This window comes from Microtus pennsylvanicus, chromosome X (assembly GCF_037038515.1).
Source record: "Microtus pennsylvanicus isolate mMicPen1 chromosome X, mMicPen1.hap1, whole genome shotgun sequence".
Classification (NCBI taxonomy): domain Eukaryota; kingdom Metazoa; phylum Chordata; class Mammalia; order Rodentia; family Cricetidae; genus Microtus; species Microtus pennsylvanicus.
Genome location: NC_134601.1, coordinates 35113781 through 35137893, shown reverse-complemented (window position 1 = coordinate 35137893; position 24113 = coordinate 35113781). Strand labels below are relative to the sequence as shown.

At 41.5% G+C, this 24113-nt stretch overlaps 1 protein-coding gene across 1 annotated transcript in view; it reads left to right on the top strand.

Annotated features, from left to right (window-relative positions):
- Positions 1-23694, top strand: part of Gucy2f (guanylate cyclase 2F, retinal) — a 79695-nt gene extending 56001 nt beyond the window's left edge. Inside the window, exons 10-18 of the mRNA XM_075957550.1 lie at positions 1859-2008; positions 5152-5300; positions 7389-7552; positions 8339-8531; positions 11647-11821; positions 15049-15147; positions 18064-18158; positions 23422-23510; positions 23607-23694. Of these exons, the coding sequence (XP_075813665.1) occupies positions 1859-2008; positions 5152-5300; positions 7389-7552; positions 8339-8531; positions 11647-11821; positions 15049-15147; positions 18064-18158; positions 23422-23510; positions 23607-23694 (1202 nt within the window). The remainder of the gene's footprint in view (positions 1-1858; positions 2009-5151; positions 5301-7388; positions 7553-8338; positions 8532-11646; positions 11822-15048; positions 15148-18063; positions 18159-23421; positions 23511-23606) is intronic.
- Positions 23695-24113: the final 419 nt, after the last annotated feature.

Genomic DNA, 24113 nt, shown 5'->3' with positions numbered 1-24113 from the left:
TCTAAAAACAGGACTGTGCTTCTCTTTCCTGAATTTTTACTAACAAAGCAAATAATCTCCGTTTTCTACGTACCTTCTTGATTCATAGGAACTTGTCTCCTAGGCTCCCTTCCTAATACCTCTGCATTGCACGTGATAAAAAGTTAGCCATCACCAGCCCTAATCCTGGCCCTAGCATCTGTACCCCTTATCAGGCTTTCTCCAGTTTTCCAGTCTGTACTCCGAGGCATTTCCCCTAACTCCTCTTTCATGAAGCCCAGGGAGGAGGCAGCTGACCCTGCCACTTCCTTTTCTATTGTAGCCCCTCAGCTATTCAGGTCCAAGATTTGCTGCTGCACCCCACCCCCATTCAGGTCCCTTTCACCTCAGGCAAGCTTTTACTGCACGAACTTCCTAGCTGATCGCCCTGACTCCAGCCTTTCTCCTTCCATCCAGCTTGTGCTGGTTTCCAGATTAATCTTCCCAAACAGGGTTTTCATCAAATCCCTCTTCAGCCCCAGCACCCCTACTGCCTTTTGTATTCACTCCAAATGCCTTCATTTGGCTCTCAGGGCCTCTCACCTTCTGCCCTCATTCTTCTTGCCACCCTCCCTTCCCCCCACCTCACCAGCCCCATTTCTCCTTTCTCATTATTCTTTACCAGCGCCCTTGTCTTGGGCCTTTCACTAATCTGCTTACCACCTTCCCACCACCTGCAATTTGCTCCTTTCTGCCTCTTGTTCTTTTGTACATACTGTTCTTTCTTCCTGCAAAGCCCTCACCTCTCAGCTCCAGGGGCTGCACCCTTGACCTTCTTAATGAGCACATTTGAGATTTAACTTTTCCAGGAAGCCTTCCTGGATTAATTTAGCCAGCTCAGATGTTTGTTAGTTTAAAATCTGATGAAATTACCCATATTAAGCCATTTTTTATCTTACAGAAATGGTATTTTATTTATATCTCCACTCAACAACAATAACAAAAAGCCCACCCCCTCTTTTGACTTCCTCCTTTATATTATAAAAGTCCATTTCTTTTTGCATTAAGATGCCTGCTACAAATGTTCCGATATTCTGACTGCTTTAAACTCTGAGAGTAGAGATAAACTTTTGCCCTGTATAGGGCCTGAAGTTCAGCACAGTACAGACATTACTCACATTTGGTTTTTAATAGATTCCCTTCCTTGTATAATATAGTGATTTTCATATATTGTAATTGCAATAAGGGATTCACATGGCTGTCTTGTCCTCTGTTTTAGAAACTCTTCTTGGGTGAGTGAAAGTTTGAGTCATGTTTGGCACCATTTTTCCACACAGCACAGTGCCTGATACATAGTAGACACTCAGTGAATATTTGCAGAGCCAGGTAAGCAGCTGCTAGAACTTTTTGCTCTGCAAGGAACACAAGAGGCCTGGGGATGCTCTCATCCTTTCAGAGAAGACCTGGGGCAAGCAAATCGAGCCCCGGCAAAATCAAATTACCAGACACATATAGATCTTAGCAAACAGCAAATCCATGGCAACCAGTCTGGCACTGCCCTTGCCTTTCCATGGAAACCTGCCAACTGTTACTTGCAGGCTCAAGAGAGCGTGAAAGCAAGCACCAGATAGTGCCTCTACTTCTGGTGTCCTGACCTTCCCCACACCTTTATATTGTGTCTTGCTGCATAGTTCTAAGGGGTGGAGAGAATAGTAGGTTTTCTCTCTCTCCCTATGTAATCCCTTAGATTAATAGATTCAGACCCTGAGGGGCACTAGCATGCCAGTCTGTCTAATAAAAATATAAGGCAGTTAATAAAACAGCACACTCAGAGCCCTTTAGGGCGTTGCAGATGTCAGTTAATCCTCCTCGCATTTATTAGATAATTCTTTCTTTGCAGAGCTGCTGTGGACAGCCCCTGAACTGTTAAGAGCCCCTAGGGGCATGAGGTTAGGTTCATTTGCAGGAGACGTCTATAGCTTTGCCATCATCATGCAAGAAGTGATGGTCCGGGGTGCTCCTTTCTGCATGATGGATCTGCCTGCCAAAGGTAAGCAGGAACTGAGAACAGGATGCTAGGGGCCCACTGTGTCCCATCCCATATCAGTAGGTCACGATTTGCCAGTGTGTGTTAGCACAGCAGCCTGCTAGTCTGAAAAGAGTTGGTCTGTTATACGAAGGCAGGGCTTGGAGCCAGAGAGCTTTAGGCATCTGGAAGAAATTCCCTCACCCAGGAAGCTGGTCCCTTTGCAAACTCAGGTATAATCCAGGAACTTTAGGACTTATGTTAATTTTCTAGTTTGCACTACCCCCACCATGTAGTACCTCTGCTCCCCTGATAGTTCTTCCCAAGTACTTTGGTACTCCTGTGGTGTCAGCCTTTCCCCATAGCAGTGTCGCAGATTTTTCTTGCCTGTCTCCACTGAAATACGTGTGTTAGGTCAGATCCATCAACAGAGAATAAAATCAGTGTGTGGAAGTTTTAGGGCTAACAAGCTAGCTGCATATTCTCAACATGTGAGCTTACAAAACGTTTAGTAACTGTCTATATGCAGTCATATCACTCTGAACGCACCCGGTTTCATCTGATCTTGGAAGATGCTTAGTAACTTCAGAGGGAAAAATAGTAGGTTTACAAGTTGTGAGGCTCCTGGTGACATCACCTTAACCAAGTGATCGAGGTTACCTTTGCCTATAATAATACACCCCTACATCATGTACCCCTGGCATGATGCAGTAAGATAGTGCATCACCTTTGTGCAGCTTCATACTTAGACAGGAACACCATTTTTTTTGTGGTGTACCACTCTTGGCAACAACAACAACAAAGACAAAAGCAGAGAATAGCCTCAGTCTAATCACGAGAGAACTTCAGATGAATCCTGGTTGAAAGACATGCTACTAAATAACCTCATGGGAACAATAGCACCTGGGCTTGGTGGCCCAATCTTGGTATCCTAGGTCTTGGAAAGCCAAGACAGGGGGATGGCAAGTTCCAGGCCAGTGTGGGATTTATAAATAAATGAATAACTGGCCAATCCTTATCAAATGTATCTAAAAACATGAAAGCAAGAAAAAGGATGAAGAATCATCATAGGTTGGAAGAGATAACATAACAATTATATGCAGAAAAAGATCTGGAATTGGATTGTGGAATAGAAAAAATACATTCGAGTAAACATTCCTGGGATTCAAATAAGGACGGTAGTAATGGCGCGCTACAAATACCAATGTCCTCACTGTTGTTTTATGTTTGCATTACGGCAAGCTCAGTGAGAAGTATGCAGGTCATCACTGAGTACTACTGTGCTTCTTTTCTGGAAGTCTAAATTAACTTCAAAGGAAAAGGTTTTGAAAATGTAGGAAACATTACTTACTAAGTTATGAAGCTGTTTTTTGCCAGTGTCAGCAGCATTCCACATCATACCTCTGTTTAAAGCCCTCCAATTTTTCTTCGTCTCTCTCGAAATCAGCTCAGGCTCCTCACATGATGTAATAGCCCTTCATAGTCCATCCACTCCCTGTCTGCGTTTATCTTTTGCCACTTCTAGTATTCTGTTGCCTTGAGAGTACATGGTCTCCCCCACCTTTATGCCATTGCCCATGCAATCTGGAATTTCCTCACTCTCTTCCCACCTGGCCTCATTCAACTTCGGTCCCCAACTCTGGAGATTCTCCTTTGACTTGCTCAGTTTGCATCTTGCCTGCATCTCTCTGTACCTGCCAAAGCATTTGTAGTATTTTCCATTGCTTATCTCCTTGGACTGTGACATCCTCAAGGGAATAAGCCATGCTGGGCCTCAGCAGAGAAGTGATCCAGTCAACTAAGTATGTTCTGATAAAACAGTAACTCCCTGGGGCAGTCACATTCCAAGGGGTTCATTGCCATGGAATCTATGGTACTGAGAGCTCTATTACAGGCTGCTCTAGGCTAAAGGAGCCAGACTGAGCTGTACACAGAACTGAGAGAAATCGAGGCAAGAACAGAACTCCTTCCGTGGAGCCTAGCATCTTGCATTAGGTTATGTAGCAGCACTCCTACAGTGTTACAGTCAATATGGAGGTAGACAAGGCAGTCAAAGTTTGGTGATGAATGCTGAGGATCACAGTTGAGGGTGGTGGTGGAGAGGAGACTTGGGACGGGTAGTGAGTCTGAAGAAATAGGGCCATGTTGAAGAGGTTGGACTTTATTCTGTTAGAAATAGAAGTCATGGAGGCATTTTGAACCAGAGAGTGACATGACTAAACACATATTTTTAGAATAGTTTGGAGAAGTTTAGGCTAAAAGCAGAAACATTTGTTTGAAGGTTAGTATGAGTAGACGGGAACATTGGGAGCTAATGATTTTCTATTTATAAAGAGTTTTCTGCATTTGTAAAAAGACTCAGTTTGGATAACCTAAGCCTTTGGCCACTGAAGACTTTTGGCTTTATAAAGAGGGTCTATGATCTTGTGGTTGAGACCTGAGGCATTGGAAGCAGAACAGTGTAATAGTTGAAGATTGCATGGGTTCTGACCTGAACTCTCACTACCCATGTGAATTTTGGCAAGTTACTTACTCTGTGTGCTCCAGTTTTACCATCTACAGAAAGAATAAAAGTGCTTACCTCATCTGTTAGTGTTGAACATCAGATGAAATAACACATGCCAAGTGCCCATTCGATAGCTTGGCATGTATAAAATTTTTCACTCCAAGTGACATTCATTGACCAACAGCCATGAGAGTCTTAATAAGGCTCTGAATTGTTCGCTGTTGTTCTTAGTTCCCTTTGTTTAGTGATTATCCTAGGACTCAATGCATGGACCTTGGCTGGATACAGGCTCACAGAGAAGGCTCAGTGTTTGTGCTGTGGTAATTGTGAGGGGACTTGGGGATAGATGAAAGGGACAGGATACTGAAGCTGCCCATATTGGAATTGGCATTAGATGCTGCATCTATGACCTCGCAGAAGCAGGATAACATGGTGACTCAATTATCTTAAGAGTCCAATTGATCAGTTTCTCATTACCTTCCCAAAAGGCCTTTTGTGAGTTGTACTCAACATTAAAGCGGTCTGAGGGGAAATGAAAGAAAAGGTCCCTTCATGGTTTCTCCTGACAAATCCCTTTCTTGGTTGAAGTTCAGTTCTCTGCTGACTCCTGGTGCCTCTCTCTTGATTCACCACCAACTTTTTTCTTCTTGTGCTTTGTAAGAAATCATAGACAGACTCCAAAAGCCTCCCCCTGTGTATAGGCCAGTGGTTTCTCCTGAGTATGCCCCTCCAGAGTGTCTCCACCTGATGAAGCAGTGCTGGGCTGAGGCTGCAGAACAACGACCGACTTTTGATGAAATATTTAACCAGGTAAATCTATTAATATTATCAATGTTCGCCTCCCTGAGGCTAAGGAGTCCTTATATTGTTGAAGGGGCTCCTTACAAAAGGAAAGGACATTCCTCTTTTAAAAGCGACCCAGGGCTGGCTTTGAGGTTCTTAAGCCTGGAATAACACTGGCACATCCTTTATGATCTCAGGGGTTGGTTCTGGTGCTCTTCTGCACATGAGTGTCTTTTCTGAGCCATCTGTAATCTGCTTTGAGCAACCTTTCAATGATGGAATGAAGCCACTGGTCATTTGGAAGACTTAGCATCGAAACTGTTGAAAGACAAGTATCATGGCACATGGAGTACTTCGCACACAACTACGTTTGTTTAAAAGTTTCTAGGGAACTCTGCCGAGTATAGTATTTAGGTGATGTCAGGTTGTTTATGTAGGGTCAGAAGAAATAAGACTTGTTTGAAAAGGTGTTCACACAAAACAGACAGATTTCTTAGGTTCCTTGAGAGTAGTGGAGGGAATATGGGTACATGGAAAGTGATAATCCCTCTCCTCAAGATATTGCATTTCTAAAGACCTTGATACTTTTCCTGGTGATGGAGCTAGGAAGAGGCTGGGAGAAAAGACAGAGCCCCTCTGTTGGTGCAGGCAGTTGAAGACTTGTTGACTTGCTCTATACAGAAATTGCAGGTGCTCCCCTTGAGTGCTGTTTCAGCTCTGGAGGAGAGGCTTTTGAGCCTGGCCAGAGTCCAGCACTGAGCTGCTTTATGACTGACAGGTATCTGAGGCGGAAAAGAGAAAGACTTGGACTGAGAACCTGAGAGGACCCTGCTTTTGAAGTCATCCGTGTCCTCCAGCTAACAATACTTCCATTAGTCTGGCTGGAGTTCTTGAGGACACTCAAGCAGGTGTTCAATGGTATGGAAAAGGCAAAGGACCATAAAGGTCACATTTCTAAAAAAAACGTACTGTGAGGCAGGGGAAAAAATCATTTGTCCTTGTGTTGATGCTAAAGATGTTATTTCAGAAGGCAGGAGAGAAGTCACTGATAGATAGGAGGAATGCCCATTATGTGACTTTCAAACAAAACATTACTGGGGCTACCCTCACTAAAATGCTTTACTAAAAGTTTAGTCTGTCCAGTGATAAGAATAGCCTCCTTAATTCCTGCACCTAATACAACTTAAATGCAAAGAGGTGAATGAGCTTCTCTAAGTGAGGCTACAGGGGGAACCCAGAGGATTTGAACTGGCTGCTTAGGATTTTAGTGAACATACAGATGTGGACAGATTTCAGAAGGAGCCTCTTACTGTCCACTTTGGGGCAAGAAGAGCGTGTGTGGTCATGCTGTATGAAGTTTGTTGGGCAGAACCCTCAAAGTCTATTCATCAAAACCACTACCAATCTTTCCTGGTTATGAACATGGTGACTAGAACAGCATTGAGGGAACTATGTGCTCCTGATTGTAATGCTTATGTTAGGAAGCTCTTCGCAGATTGACAAGGTCCCAAGAGGATGTATTGAACATACCCAGCAGCAACCTCTTAGAAGTCAGGAAGCAACACAGACCAAAACTAGCTAAACTTCTACATGACTTGACTTATATGAAAGGCAGCTATTAGATGGAACCATTTGGTATTGGACTGCATGGTATTTACCATGTTATATTTTGAACATTCTATGTTGTCAAGAAAGTCGTTGACAACACTGTATTATTTGAGGATAAGGGTGATTTTGTAGGTTGATAATGTCAGTGATAAAACATCAGTTCCTGCCCTCTTTCTCCCTCTTATGTTACCCACAATTGACATGGGCTCTAGACAAAACCCTATTTTCTTGAAAATGGCTACTATTGTTATAGCATTTCAGAGCCGGCAGGTCTTTCTCTGAACCTCTGTGCCCAGACTCATAAGAAGCAGAATAATGGGGGAAATGTTTTGGGGCTAGGGAAGGGAAAGAGCTCTGTGAATGGAGCAGGGTGACAATGAGACGTTTCCTATTTATATCTGGGCTCATCTCTCCTGATGTGGAAAAGATTTGTGATGAGGCCTACTCCATCATCACTGAGTTTGGTGCTCAAGCAGTCATAAGCTTTTCTTTCTCTTTTACTTTCAGTTTAAATATTTCAATAAAGGGAAAAAGACTAATATTATCGATTCCATGCTTCGGATGTTAGAGCAGTATTCTAGCAACCTGGAAGATTTGATCCGGGAACGGACTGAAGAACTGGAAATTGAAAAACAGAAAACAGAAAAGCTTCTAACACAGATGCTGCCACTGTATGTGTGAACTCCTGAGGAGTGTGAAGCATTATAACAGTGTGTTCCATTTTTTAAAAAAGGCGAAAAAAGTTACACATCAACCAACTGTGTCTCCCCACCCCCTGTCCTTCACCCTCTGTATTCCCAGTGGCTTTGAGTGGGTGAAGTAGAAGCCCTGGGAGTTGAAGGAACTCCATGGAAACAGAGACCATATCTATCTTTTCAAGTTATATTAAAGCACCAGGCTATTGGGGGAGGGGCCACTTGTTGGTTCCCGGCTGCTGGGCTAGCTTAGACCCGAAATAATCACACAGAAACCATATTAATTAAAACACTGCTAGGCCCATTAACTCTAGCTTCTTATTGGCTAACTCTTACATATTAATTTAACCCATCTCCATAATCTGTGCATCACCACAAGGTTGTTGCCTACCAGCAAAGTTTCAGCATATCTATCTCCATGACTTCTCTCTGACTCCACCTCCTTTCTCCCAGCATTCTATTTAGTTTTCCCCTGCCTAGCTCTGTTCCCTTATAGCTCTGTTATAGGCTCAAAGCAGTTTCTTTATTCATTAATGGTAATCACAGCACACAGAGGGGTCTCCCACATCACCTGGCCCAGTGCTTGACATACTGCTTGTGCTCAGTATATACTTGTTGAATGAAATCATTAATACTCTGCCCAAGTGAAGCTCTTTTTCATCATTTTCCTGACAGTGATTTTTAGAGAAATTGTCTTTAGTGTGTGGCACTTGGGGAGGGGAGGGTGCTCTCTTCTTAGGAATAGCTATGTCTGCTTTTCAGATCAGTTGCTGAATCCCTCAAGAAGGGCCACACAGTTGAACCTGAGGGATTTGACTTGGTCACCTTGTACTTCAGTGACATTGTGGGCTTCACCACCATCTCAGCCATGAGTGAGCCCATTGAAGTGGTGGATCTTCTGAATGACCTGTATACACTCTTTGATGCCATCATTGGTAGCCATGATGTCTACAAGGTATGATAACTAGCAGATTAATGCTTTCTCACATGAAAATTTTTACATGAGATTTATGGGTTTTCCAAAATTTAAGGATGCAATTTCACAGAATGTTGTCTTTTAGAAATAAAAATTAAGATAGCACTTCACTCCACTGGTATTTTCCTGGAAATGAAGGCCAAGTAGAAGAAGTCTCAAACAAGAAACAGATTGCCTGAGAGAGTTCTTTTGAGATGTTGTTTAGAACTATGACTAAGAAGAGGTTAAGATGGGGAGCCATGTTGTAGTTCAGTGAATGCATTTTCACAATGGACAATGTATCGTGCTAGGTAATGAAAAGATGATTTTTTTCATAGTTGATGGCTGCTACAGAATGATTCTAGGTCAAGTTTATGTATATATAATACATGCTATGGAAATTCACTCTTCCCCTTAGGTATTGTTTCTAGGAATACAGCATTACACCAGGGTGCTCTTACAAATGCAACTTTTGGGGACTGATACAGGCTAACTCAAAGTACATCTATTCATCTAAGTTTTGAGGAAGTGTTAACTCACCATTTCTTATCTTTCCAGCTTAGTTCCACTCTGTTTTAAAAAATCAAAGGTTGCAGAAAATGAGGAGATAACAGATAACTCCTTTCACTCTTGTTGGCAGTATGCTTCCTTACTATTATTCTTTCTACATGGTATATTGTCTCTGGGTAGGAATAGGTAGAAAATGATTAAAAGTCTCATAGTTCTGTAGAGACATTTCTATGTTGCTAGTGACATGGATACTTGTATTGGAGATAAAAGATGCCTCAGATATCCCCAAGTTTAGATAACTCATGTCTCAGGAACCATGGAAGAGCTGGAGAATGAGTAGCTTCATGTATTGGATCCTTTATGGTAGCCTCAAATGGTCCAACTCTCAAATCACACACTTGGCAGTGTATTTATCTCAGATTAGACTGATAGAGACCCTTACGGGCTAAAATATGCTATCTAAATAGGGTTCAGAAATAAGCATCATACCTGTCAATCAGCAGGAGCTTCAAACCAATCAAGAAATGCACATGGAAACCACTGTGGAGGAAAAAAAATCTATGGAATCAGACTACCTGTCTTAACTTGTTGAACTCAAGAAGCCTGAAGAGAAAAACAAATCACTAAAAGCTAATTCAGTTGAAACTAAAATCAAAGATGATTCAGCATGGGCAGTAACACAGCCACTAGTTCAATCAATCCAGCTGATTCTGCTCAGACAATCATTGGGGGTCCTGGGGATGAAGCCATTAGCTGTTCTGATACTTCTTGGCTGCAATATGGAGTTAGTGGTTTTTTTTTTTTTAAGATGGAACAGGACTGTCTGAATCCAAAACTGGAGTCTAAATTTTCAAGCCTGTTTATTTAAAACAAAAGATTGCAAAGAAAATAAAAATTGAACCATCAGTGAGTAACCAAAGCTGTATGCCTTTCCATTTTCCTTACCTATGGAATTGGCGTCACCTCCCTTGGCCCTTGGTAATCTGGAATGGATGTGAGAAGTCTGCTGCAGAAGTTGGTGATTTGTTTTAGCTTTTGCTTCTTCCACTGCCCCATTTCAACCAGATCCTTTCCTGTGCTTTTGCTTCCTTGAAGTGCCCTTTGACTGATAGATCCCATAATTCCTCATAGCCATCTACACTCGAGTGCTCGCCTGAGCCAGGCTTTGTGTTCTTCTAATGTCCTCATCTATATCCCTAAGGTCTCTGGGCTAACAACTTATCAAAGCTAAATGGTCAGCTACCATGCTCTGATAATGGCCAGCCACTAACTCACTGCACCCAAATGATATTTGCATTGTAACTCTTCTTTTGTGAAGGATGTCATGACTATCTAACTGCAGAGATTATCCCTCCAAACCATACCAATGCTGGGAGACTGAGGGGAAGCACGTTGAAGCAAAAGTCCCATGGGGTCAAAGGTCTATTATTATTGATTTAAATTTAGAAAGTCATTATGTGAGCCCTGTTGCTGAATCCTAAACCTCATTTTATGGAACTGAATAATAACCATAGTCCTAAGACTGGCTTTAAGATGTGCTTTTTGTTATCGTTGTTGGAGGTGGTCATAATGGTAGCAGTAGCAATAGCTTACATTTAATATAGGTTATCATTCACCTGCTCAGCTTTAATTTATGTACATTAAATTATTTAGTCCTAAGAATCCTATGAGGACTGACATTATCTTATTTTAAAGATAAGCACACTGGATAGAGGAAGCCCCTGAATTGTAAGTAGTGACTCTGAGACTCTCTGTGCATGGCAGTATGTCTTCAGAATTGCATTGCTTTTTAGCTATAATCTCATATATAGTAGGCTATCCAGACTCTTGCATTTCATTGAAGTCCGTCCAGTTTGCTTGTGACTTGAATTTTTCTGAAAAGCTTCCATGTACAAGTTAACTCAGAGTGAGCACACTCTGTGGGGAAGATGAGGAGCAGAGACTCGTCTTTACTTCCAAGTGTCCAGCCCTGGTTCTTTTTTAAAAAATTTAAAATGTTATTAATTAACCTCTGGTTCTTGCAGAATAGTCAAAGGCCAGAATTATTGCCCCCTCGAAGATATAGCATAGGAAAGAAGGAGGTGATTGGTGGGGAAAGACCTAGTTCTCATACCCAAAAGATTTATGACACTGATGATCATATTAGCAAGGCAAGTCAGGGGGACAGACTCTTTTTGTCCCTTTTCCCTTTCCCTGTACTTTCCCAAGGCTGCCCATTTATCTAAAATTCACTAGAGAAGGGCTTTCTTTCTGACAGTATCTTGGGTACATTTTCCCCAACTAATTTGCCAGGAACATCTTAGGGGTAGTTCTATTTTCTCATCATACAGAAATTTCCAGAAGCTTGGTACTTTTGTAGAGTCATTCAATAACCTTTGAAGAAGCTATACTTTAGAATCTCTGGTTGTGAGGCGTATGCATCAGTATTTTAATAAAGCTCCTTAAATGATTCTGATGTACATTTAGGCTTGTCAATGATTGACAGCCCCGAGCTGCCTTCTTCACTTTATATATGTAGCTTCCACATACTCTTGAAACCCTGTGTATGTGGGAAATAACATGAACAGGTTACATGTCTGTTAATCCTACTTTTTATAATTTCTAGGTAGAGACCATTGGAGATGCCTACATGGTGGCCTCGGGCCTCCCAAAGAGGAATGGCAGTAGACATGCTGCTGAGATTGCCAACATGTCTCTGGATATCTTGAGCTCTGTGGGGACCTTTAAGATGCGACACATGCCAGAAGTGCCAGTCAGAATTCGAATAGGTCTGCACTCAGGTAATGGAAGCTAGCCAAAGCAAGAGAAATCATTTCCATGCACCTCATAGATGACTTAGCCGAGGAAGGAGAATTATGTAGATGTCCCCTGATTCTGGACAGCTGCATTAGCCTGGTATCCAGAAGTGCTTCATTACTTTCTGCCTAGCCGGTTTTCCTTCTCTCTTCCACCTATAACACTGCTGTGGACAGCAGCCCATGTTCCACACCATAGATGCTGCAGTCTGTCCTCATTTCTCACCACCATGACTATGTCTGCTATGCTACAAGATCACCAAGTATTTGTGATGTTTAGGATAATGTAATCAATGATTCAAAAATATTTTTCTCCTGGACTCATCCCCTCTCAAATAAAGCCCCTCCCCTTATATATTTTCCTCTTAACTACTACATATACGCTGGTGACTGTAGATGATTTATGTATCTATTTTATAACCACATTTTTAGAACTTCAAATATTATTATATTACTTCCTTTTAACACCACAGCTCCAGGACAGTCTTTTCTCTTAAGCTTCACCTATGTGTGTCACACTTCCTAACGACATTTCCACCTGAGCATTTCACTTTGTTCTCAGACTCAACATGTCTTCTTCCCATACACATGCCCTTCCACCGTGTTTTGTATTTCATTTAGCGTTACTGCCAACGACCCGATTATCATCTTAGATGCCATCCTGGACTCCTTTCTCCCTCTGACCTTCAGTATTCAACCAACTTCTATTTATTCTACTTGACTGTGTGTGTGTGTTTATGCCACAGTGCTTGTGTGAAGATCAGAGGACAATTTACAGTACTTGCTTCTCTCCTTCTATCATGTTGGTCCTGGAACTCAAACTCAGGTTGTCAAGCTTGGTGGCAACTGCCTTTCTCTTCTGAAATATCTTACCAGCCCCAACTGCTAGTTTTTAAACTTTTTGTCCTTTTAAACATTCCTTGAGTCTGTGTTGTGCCCTTTTGACAATCACTACTCAAGTCTAGGCTACCAGCATCTCCTTCCTGGATCAATCCTTGTAATAACATCATTTTGCTTCCATGCTTGCCTCTCTCTATTTATCCTTCCCATAACTATCAGCATAATCCACATTGTCTTGTTTGCACTTCTGTTACAAGGGGCCACTTGTTGGTCCTGGCCGCCCAAAATGGAAATAATCACACAGAAATTGTATTAATTAAAACACGGCTTGGTCCATTAGCTCTAGCTTCTTATTGGTTAACTCTTATATTAATTTAACCCATTTCTAGTAATCTGTATATCGCCATGTGGCAGTGGCTTACCCTCAAAGATTCAGCATGTTTTACTTTGGCTGCTCCGTGGTGTCTCTCTGACTCTGCCTTTCTCCCAGCATTCAGTCCAGTCCTCCCCACCTACCTAAGTTCTGCCTCATCAACAGGCCAAGGCATTTTCTTTATTCATTAATGGTAATCACAGCACATAGAGGGGACTGCACATCACACTTTCACTAGACTTCAAATTCTTTGGCAGCAGGAACCATACTTAGCCATATTTTTGCATCAAATATAGCAGCTGCTCACTCTTTCTCCAAAGAAAATCCACTGCTCTCATTTGTGCTCCAATGTCATGTCTGCAGTGTCCCAAGTGTCCCTCAGTTTGGGTACTTTCTAATTATTTCAAATAGAACATATTTAAAATTTCAGACTGTCTTTTCCAGTGAATGAACATAAATTTAGAGCCCCATGCCAATTAGTCATGGCTATCAATCAGACAGCTACCAAGTCTGCCGGTTCTCTTTTCCTATGTCTATTTATTTGGTGCCCACTTTGGCTGCTGACTTTGCACCATACCTCCTTTCCAATGCCTTCTGTTCATTTTTTGTGACACCATATGCCCAATAGCTTTTCTATAGGGTCATCCACTCCTGCTTCAGTGAATCCAATACACTGACCAGAGAAGAAAAAAAGACAAAGAATATTTTTTATATAACCTTTGCTCAAAATTCTCTAGTGGGCCAAGGACTATATTTTTGTACAACCTATTTAACCTTTACTTATCTATAGTTTCTCCCTGGGGGCCTAAATTGGTAGAATGTTTTCTCTAAGAGCTTCCCCAAAGTCCATGCATGCTGAAATCCCAACCACAAGCCTTTGATTTGTCTTTTTTTCCCTGTAACTGAATCCTAGTCACCTTCCAAGAGGCTGGGAAAGCCTTGCCTGCAGGAACCCTCTTCCATATAACACCTCACTTTCTAAAACGCTTCAGTTCTCTTTGTACAGTTTGCTTGGCCTCAGTCACATTGCTTGAATGTTTCCTGCTTGGTAGTCTCTTCTCTTCATTCAGATGTGAATATCTATTATAATTTAGACAGCACATTATTTGTTTTTGACTCCCATAGTGCCTGGCAGGGTACCCAAATAGATGCTACTGAAAAAGAAAGAAGTAAATTAAAATAAAAATATATAGTTTTAGTTCTGATTTGCTCTTATTCACAGCAGAAAGAATCTTTAGAAACAAAACAATGCCTTTAACTCAGGAAACAGCAAAAAAATATAATGCTGAAAATTTTAAACATAGAAAAAAACAAAAATCAGAAAGCTAAGAATGGGAACTTTCAATACACTGTTGAGCTCATTTTTCTGTCTGCCTGCTGAAGTATTTTTTTTTTCTTCAGTTATCTTGAACATGTAACACGGCCATTTTTGTAAGAACAAAAATTCCTGCAAGGACAAATGGGAAATAATTTTAGATTATCTCTGCACACTGCTCTTCCACACTCCTACCACAGATAACGGAAAGTCACTTCCACTTGTTTACACATTTTCTGATTGTCGGAGCAATAATTCTCTTTGTAGACACAGTTGGGAGATAGATTAAAAGATTCTTCCAACCTTAAGGCATAAGAAACAGTTATATCCACTCCTTCCCCACACTACAACAAACCCGTTTGAATCCTGGGTTCTTTCTCAGGCTTTTCTGGTTTGATTCTGATGTTTATTTTGCATTGTTGACAGATTTTGCATTTTGAGTGAACCTGTTGCTAGAATAGAGGTGTAAATTAGAAAAGTAGTTGTGTCCAGAGCATGGTAAATTTGCCTTCTTGTAGACCAGCATTTATTATTCAATCACCAGTCTTCCTTTAGATTTCTAGATCAGTTTGATGGCAACTTTGGTTCTTCTGTGAAGCCATCCCTGTCCTGCTTGCACGTCTCTTCTAGTAGCACCGAGTACACACCTATTGACTCCAGTCCCACTCTCCTGCTGTTTAATAGGGCCTGTTGTTGCTGGAGTGGTGGGCCTCACCATGCCCAGATACTGCTTGTTTGGAGACACTGTGAACACAGCTTCTCGGATGGAATCCACAGGGCTACGTGAGTATCTGTAGATGAATGGATGGAGTGGGGCCATCTCATGATTGGGATAGTGATTCTGCAAGAGGGGGAGGAAGAAAATGGGGACCTCAGTATTATTATGTTTTAGAGGAAAGTGAAAGATAATTCAAGACGATTAAGACTTATCACACATTTCTCTGGTCTCTAACAGCAAGCCAGTAGGGGGTGATGTTGGACTGAACATGTACCTATCCTGTTATAGAAATAAAGCTGTAGCTAAGTGATACTGAAACAGCCAGTCGATTTGATCAAAACAACTAAAAAAATGTCTTTGGGCAAAAGAAAGAATTGGCCAGCCTGGTAGGTGGGAAGGAGCCCTGTAGAGAAAAGAACTAGGTAAGAGACTTGACATTTTCAGTGTTCAACTAGTTTGTGAAGGCACATGAGCCAGCTGCCTCCCAGCTGGTGGATGCTGTTTGTTGCTTTAGTCCAATTTTTCAACTAGTTAGGACCCCAGGAGTCCCTGGCTTTATCAAATAAGCCTGCAGAACTCAGCTAGTAATAATCTTTCAATCTAAGGAGCTTGGAATTCCAAAATAATTAATTCCAACTTGCCTACACATAAAACCCTTACTTCCTTCAAAGTGGTCAAAGTAGCAAAAATTCTGCTTCTTCTTTTCCTTGCAAATAAAACTGTACAAATGGTTCTGCCATTGGTGGTTATGGACAAGATGCTTTATTGGTTTCTTGGTTACTCACTACCTCTACTGAGGTACATCAGAACCTTTTTATTTATTTATTTATATCATGGTTAAGCAAAGCAAATGTTATCATAAGGAAAACATACAGAACACCATTAAACCCTACATACAGATTCCATGGATTATTTTTTTAGGTGAAAGAAAGAAATCATTTAAACCATCAGCAGCCCTGGCCACTGCTAAGCAAGCTCTTTCTCAAATTCAGCAACACATACTGAAACTAGTCCCCCATGATATGGGGGCATGTAGCACAGCAGGTGGTGCCCTGTGTGACCCCATTCCACATCACTCATGTACAGCAGAAGCGGGTTTCTACAATGGGTCCAGTCTTAGCCCATCTAGCCTGTGCAGTCGTGATTAAGGGGGCAGCACAGAACTTACAGAGTGCTTGCGGCATAAATTTCCTGGCATCTGGGAAAGTCTTTAAAACCCCACTGATATGGCAGAAGTCATGGAGATAGTCATCCGGGAGCTGCTGGGTGAATATGACTTTGCATATGACTTTGTGCTTGAAGTGCAACCCAAGATGGAGTGAAAATGAGCATGGAACTGCAATGCAGATTTGGCACAATGCTTAGCACTGATGTAAGCTCGGAGAAGGCTGAAGTCATATTCTGGTACGCACTTAGGGAAAACACCACACACTTCACTTTGGAAATAGGGAGCTGAGAGGAAAAATTAAATTCTGAGCTTTAGGTAGCATCTTGTCTGGTCATCAGGCATGAAGAAAAAATGGATGCACCGAATCATCCACAGTAAGTGTTTTGTAAGCCCTGGCTCTGCAAGGAAGGCATTGTGTAGGACACAAAGCATGCTCGTGTGATCTCTGTGCTCCTGAACCTGGGGAGTGTGCTTTTCTAAAGTCTATGAACCGAGTATGTCAGTACGCTCCGTCACTGAGTGAAGGTCTGATAAGAGAGAAACTCTGACCTCATATTGGATGTGACACTAGGGAGTGTAACAAACTTCTTAATGAAGAAATCAATTTCATCAGTATCTCCTTCACATCCAGTTAAATACACTGGGAGTTTTGAATGGGAGTGATTAGGGACTTAAGAATGGTCCTCCTTATCACATAGCTAGTTAGTGATTAAAATCAACTGCCTTTTGAGCTATATTGCAGGCTCACCCTACTTCAAGATGTCCTGAAGATCAGATGCTAGTGGGATGGCACATAGTGGAATGAAGACACTAGTCAGGGACATGGCTTTTAGCAACAGAATAGCCTTTTCTGAGCGGAGGCTTTGCAGGAATGTGATTCAGTGAGAAAGACAAACGGGGACTGAGCTGTTAAGAAAAGAGATGAATATACATGCTAAAAGGTTCTTGTTCTTTTCAGCCATGCCTTCCTAGTCAGATCATAACCAGCCTCTAGATGGGTTGCTTCTGCGAGTATATATGAGAGCAGATCTTGGACTTTTGCTTAAGACTCAGTCTCAGCAAGGTGTCAGGTCATATAGTAACAGTTGTCAGGAAGCTGAGGGACCTTGTCTCAGGGGGCAAGTAAGTGGTTGGTCTTCAGTAAAGAATTACAATTTGATCCTAGATCAATATTTAAAGATCCAGTTCCCTAATGTAAGACTAGGAAAGACTATGGTCATGCACATTTACATCTGAAAGCACCGACAGCCCATGAAAAAAAAGTTGGGGATGTCTGATGCCCACAAGATATTGAAGGACATAAGTCTTGGGCTATTTCTCACTGATGTTTTAAATATGATAATACTGAGAGATGGCTGCAAGTGTACCTGTTTTGGAAGTGACACCTTTGAATCTCAAGGAGGATTATATAGGTCTGGATAATTCAGCCTTAATAAAAGCCAGTGCAACAAGCTCCTGAAGTCACATTTCCCTCAGAGGAAGTTACATTGCAGCTGAGAGCACAGTGCTGCTTTCTCCGTCTCAACCTTTGGGTCAAATTGACCCCTTGCTGTTGCATGACCTGACCTTTCATCTGAGATATTGTCTAGGAGCTTAATAGGTGCTATTGCTGATGCCTTCTTTGAGCCCAATGAGGTCATCACTCCTCCTGTTATTCAAGTAGGACTAAAGCTCTCTCTCTCTCTTTTTCTATCTCTCAACTTTTCTGAGAGCTTTTTATTTTCTAAAGTGGGGACATTTATTACATTGTTAATGTCTCATTGATTTTACCGGTGAGAAGGGAGCCAAAGTGATGTTCCGCCTTCTTTTACAGCATACCGAATCCATGTCAGTCTCAGCACAGTAACAATTCTTCAAACTCTGAGTGAAGGCTATGAAGTAGAGCTTCGTGGAAGGACAGAGCTCAAGGTATAATGACCTTTTGTTTGGGGAACCAAACCACTTGGACACACCTGTGTCTCGAGAGGTCACGGTCTGTTGACAACGCTCACCCAGGAATCTGGGACACGGAGCTGCAGCTTGGGCAGATTCTCGAGTTCCATTTGAGGGTCTCTTGTGCTTCATTGGTTTTCTTTTGGAACAATTAACCTTTAACTGGGTGTGGGAGAATTGAAAATTTTTCTGTTTTTTTTTCAGACTGTAAGTTCTATCTCTTCTAAAAGATCTGTCCAGAATTTGATTTACTAATGGGTTATGCTATTATTTTGGTAGTCTAATTTCCATTTTATTTACTCTTTGTTACTGCTGATCATAGTCATAGTATTGATGAATTTATATTTTCTTTTAGTGCACTCAGTGTCCAGCATTTCTGACTTTTCAGTCACATCAATGAATGACCCATTATATACACAGGTATTTCTTCAAGATCAGGGGCACTGGAAAGGTAGGGGATAAGGACAGAGTCTGTTTCTATGAAAGGCAAACATTTAGTAGCATATTTCCTTTCTGTTGAGGTTATTATTTGAACTGGAATTTGGCAATAAAATAATTCAATCTCCCTTTTGGAATTTCCATTGAATTTTTCTCATCTCTTTCTCGTCACATGGATCTAAATGTAGGAGATTCCAGTGTTCTGATTTGATAATCTAACTTGCTCATTTCAGAAAAAGAATCAAGACCTGGAAAGGTGAAGGCTTTTGATGGGGTCACATAGTCATTTGCCTTCAGAATCAGGCCAAATCTCAATAAGCCTGATTTGCTCCCATAACACCATGTTATATGAAGATGATGTTTAAGTGATTGTTCGTGAGGAAAAGCAAAAGATGGGCAGTCAGAGTGGTGCATTTGTTTATCTCATTGGCATACTTTCCCTGAATGGTGGTAGTGATTTCCATCTAGTTAGATTTCTGAAGGCCTAAGTTTAGAGAAAGGGGTGCCTTTCTCTACCTCATGTTAGTTCAGCTCTTCCAATAGATATTTAATATCTTCTGGTAGTTGGGGTGACTCACTTATAAGGGGACAAAGGCTTTTCATCACTTCTGCAGAGAATTCACACAATGACATGATAGGGTAGGGTTATTACTTGGGCAGCAATTGGATGGCTCAAGGCTTTTGTGATTCTGTCATTTCCCAGCACTGAGGGACAAAGGCTGAAGCAGGTTCCTCATATTACTGCTACAGAAAGTTCAGAAAGTTCACCTAAAAGCTGAAGAGCTCTCACTTTTGAAAACCGAAAAAGAAAAAAAAAACTGGCTATAGTCCCGTCCCATGGCCTTTTTTTTTTTTTTTTTTTTTTTTTTTTGGTTATTGCCGTACAGATTCTAGACAGGGGCAGTTGAATCTGTAGGACTTTCAAGTACATGAATGAGAAAGGAGGCTGAAATTCAAAGCAGCCTTTGCAACCTGAAGCTTCCCCTATCCCAGGGAATTTTGGAAGATGTTCCTCACAAGTGCGAGGAAGAAGTGTTTTTATAAATGCCCCGCTGGGCCTTGTTTTTTAGGGTGGCAGGAGCCTCATGAGGAAGAGACATCAAGAGGTCAGGGTTCAAAGTGAAGAGGAAAAAGTGACAGCTGAGGAAAGGAAGGAATATTGCAAAAAGGAATATTGGAAAGAAGAGAAGGCCCAAAGAGAAGGGAGAGCATAGGAAAGGCTTTTTGGTGCCCATTCATTCTCCCTCCCTCACCACGAGAGGCAGAAAATACACATTGTACAGCAGGACTTGGGCAAAGGGAGTTTTTGCTGTGTTAGAAACAGGTAATGCAAGCCTGCTCTGACTGTATCATATAGCTACTACACTTCAGGATGTCTTAATTCAAGATTTTCACCCCTCTTCCACTCTGTTGTTGCAAGAAAAAGTCACCTTAGTACTTGGGGGCAGAAAGACCACATGTGTTGGCCAACCAGTGGTGATTTCAAAGTTGGTGGCTACAGACATGGTCTCTTTCCAGCTGACTGATGCTTGAACTCCCTCCAGTACAGCTTCTTTGTTTGAGCTCCACCTTTGGATCCAGTAGCAATGTTCTTCCTTTACTTTATTTCCTTCAGTGAAGTGATTTTTTTCCTATGTGGCCTCCCTTAGTGGAATTCAGGCAGTGGCTTAGATTGGGCAAGAGAGTAGAATATAATAATTACATTGAGTATTCACGGTGATTGAGTATAAAAAGAAAGAGACCAAAAATGAGGAAGCCGAGGTAGCTTAGGAAAGGAATCATTTACAGATGAGAAGCTTGACCTATCAGGAGAGCAACCCTAATGCCCACTTAACCCTGTGTTGCACTTATATCAGCACCAAGTTTACCAATACCTAACCCGCCAGTTCTGCTTCTCAAGTAGTTCCCTCCTGATGGCTCTATAAAACTCAAGGCCGTTTTTATCACCCCTACCCTCAGCTGAGTTTACTTAGATCACTGTTTTCTTGACAAGTTTGGAGTTTGTTGCTGAAATTTTGTATATATTGTATCATATCAGTTCCATTTCTCAAAGTTTTTTTTTATGTAAACTTACATTCTGAAAAGGTTCCCCTAAATTATTGTTCTCAGAAAATATGTGTTTTCAGTGTTAGGTGGATGCTTTCAGACTTTGTCTCTAATTTCTGGGATTAAGTGGTATTTGGTTCACTGGTATATAAACACTAGCACTGTTTTGTGATTTTTCTTTTCCAATTTCTTTTACTCCTTCTCTTAACCCATAACACACACACACTGGGCGGGGGAACATAGCGGACAATGAGGACTACTGAGAACTCAAGAACAATGGCAATGGGTTTCTGATCCTACTGCACGCACTGGCTTTGTGGGAGCCTAGGCAGGTTGGATGCTCAACTTACTAGACCTGGATGGAGGTGGGGGTTCCTTGGACTTCCCACAGGACAGGGAACCCTGATTGCTTTTCGGGCTGGGGGGGGGACTGAGTTGGGGGAGGGGGAGGGAAATGGGAGGCGGTGGCGGGGAAGAGACAGAAATCTTTAATAAATAAATAAATTTAAAAAAAAAAAAGATCCTAAGAGTTGACTTTTGGCCTCTAGATATGCCCTGTGACTTCAATATATTGGAGAAACAGGTAGTGTGAAGGGAAAGGAATTCACAATTTGCAGTCTGGTAGACTTGGATTCTAGTCTGTTATGTTTTCTTATTAATGAGCCATTTAACGTCATGGACTTCAGTGTTCCAATTTGTAGAATGAGACTGATAATAAAAATACGTTCAAGAACTTTAAAAAGAATAAATAGGACAGGAGATGTCAAAGCATCTTAAAAGTATCATGCCAAAACAAGATGCTATTATTTGGCATACATGTGGGGGTGGGATGGGGTAGGGAATCCTCTGGGTCTTCCTAGGGATTGATATTGAGTGAGAGAGTTTGCGTCTGGCTTTGGTTGTTGCCCTATTTGTTTTCTTTCTCTCCCTGTCTTCATAATAGAGCAAGTGGGTGTTTAAACAGGGAGCCAAGATTCCAAGAATCTGTTTGGATGAGCTCCCAAACCCCAGGAAACCCCTGGAGCACCTTTGCATACTCTTTGATTTGGAACCTTGCCTGAGTCTATCATCTTGCCTCCTATCAGCTTTTGCAAGCATTAGTTTGGGCATTTCATAGTCACCCAGGACACACCCAAATCTCTTCATAGTCGTGACATTCACAAAGTTTCTCTGGAAATTAATGTGCTGTCCTGGCGGCCTGTAGATCTTAAGAGAGACAGTCAAATATGGCTAAGGGTTGGATCCTCAGGTTTTGAGTTCTCACACTATGAACCTTATGAAAATTCTAAGTGCTCAAAAGTTAGGAATTGCAGTTAAAGGAACTGTCTAATAATTTACTAAGCAATGTTATGTAACACATTTTACTAAGTACAGTGATGAAAGGGGAAATAGACAAGTAGTACCTAATGTTTTACAAAAATTGGCCTGGTAGTTGGTTTTTTTTATTTGTTTGTTAATTAATTTGTGAGATGCTTAAGGAGAGAGCCATTTTTTTTATTCAAAACTATGGGATAGGAAGGATATATGAAATCAAAGAATGAGCGATAGGGCCTATTCTGGCCTTTATTTTCCTCTTGAGAAACAGTCCTGCTGTATGAAAGACAGTTCCATGGTTGGCAGGTAATAGAACTTGGATTTTGTAGTATTCTTTTTCTACTTGCCTCTGGAGGGTTCGTTTGAACTAAATATTTGCAAACTTCTTGGAGACTATGTATATATGCTAATTTTCATATGCCTAATGTCATTATTATTAAGATAGGACTTTCAGTCTAAATAAACATTTTTTTCTTGTGAAGTGGAGGAAATGAGAAAACAGGCAAAAAGTATTTGAAAGAAAGAGGAGAGAGATGCACACTTAAGAGAAAGATTTTCTAGAAAAGTGGGGGAAAGAATAGAGGGAGGTGATTCAGGTTCTTTAGAGAGATAGTCTGGTGGTGATTAGCATGAATTTATGATCTTCCTCTTCTAAGACCTGGGATTCATTTTTTTTTTCAAGACAGAGTCTCACTATGTAGCCTTGGTTGTCCTGGAACTCACTCTACAGAACAGCTTGGCCTTGAACTCAGCCATCTGCCTGCCTCTGCCTCCTGAGTGCTGGGACTAAAGGCATGTGCCACCATCACCTGGTGACCTGTGAGTCTTGACAGCCAACCAACTTGCCTATAAATGGGGGCATCTTTAGGGTCTTACTCTACCAAGAGGAATCCTTTGTCATAAAAAAATATGCTGTGTAGATATAGAGTTCTCACAGCAATCAAGATGTCTTGGGTTTAAAAGCAAAGTTGGAAATGACATTTACTTTCTCTTCTGGGTTTTTCTACAAGTTGTTGGATTGTAGAGTATGGGGAACAGTAGACTCTGCATGCATATATACTAGAAGGAAAAGTTAGTGGCTTGCTTAATGCCAAAAGATCAGGGCCAAAATAATAAACAGCACCTTCAGTTGACTATCCAGATGCTTGATTGCTTTGAAGTAAAAAGTCCACATGTTGCTGAAGATGGCACTGCCTAGTGGTGAGTACACAGAATATCTGAATGACAGCTTAATATGGTGCTCAATTTGAATCCGTAGCTTGTCATGCCTCGGGTATAAATGGTGAGGAGGCCATATAGAAAAATAGGCACAAGGAATTTTGCCACTGGGAGAATGGAGACTATTGTGGAGCTGAATTGAATGCTTGTACCCTACTGACCAAAGGATGTCTTTAGAAAAAATGGTTCTTATGTGCTTAAGGTTATCTGTATTTTCAATAAGGGCAAAGGCACAGAGGAGACCTTCTGGCTCATTGGGAAAAAAGGTTTCACAAAACCTCTTCCTATACCTCCTCCGGTGGGCAAAGATGGGTAAGTGGAATTCAGACTTAACCACATGGTCAGTTTTCCTATGCCCCAATTTGACATACTCTCTTTATACTTAGCTCTGTGTCTGTTGTCCTGCAGGCAAGTGGGCCATGGCTTGCAACCAGCAGAGATTGCAGTATTCCAAAGAAGAAAAGCAGAAAGGCAGCTGGTGCAAAATAAGCCGTAAGGTAATGGCCAGTGGGAAAATGGCACAAAAGCTTGCTGGATTTCCCAAACTGGGGCTCCCTTTGGTATGTGTGCCACTCTCAGACCTTATTCGTTTGGCAGAAGGCAGAAGGTAATGCAGGTGGTGAACTTCCAAACTCCACTGAGTTGGACAAAAAAACGTATCATGGAGAAGCACGTTACAGAGTGAGTGATATCTGAGGGGTATTGACTGCCATGGCCTGAGAACCCTTTGACTTCTACATTGATCACATGTCTGAATGCTTACAACTATGACATTTTTTTTTTTACAGTTATCAGGCAGGTGCACCTGTCTTTCATTGCTAAGTACCTGGGACATATGGTTAGTCACTGCAGGTCTGTAGAGACTTACATCTATCTAGGTAATACAGAAATATCCTTGGTTTTGTGGGATACATT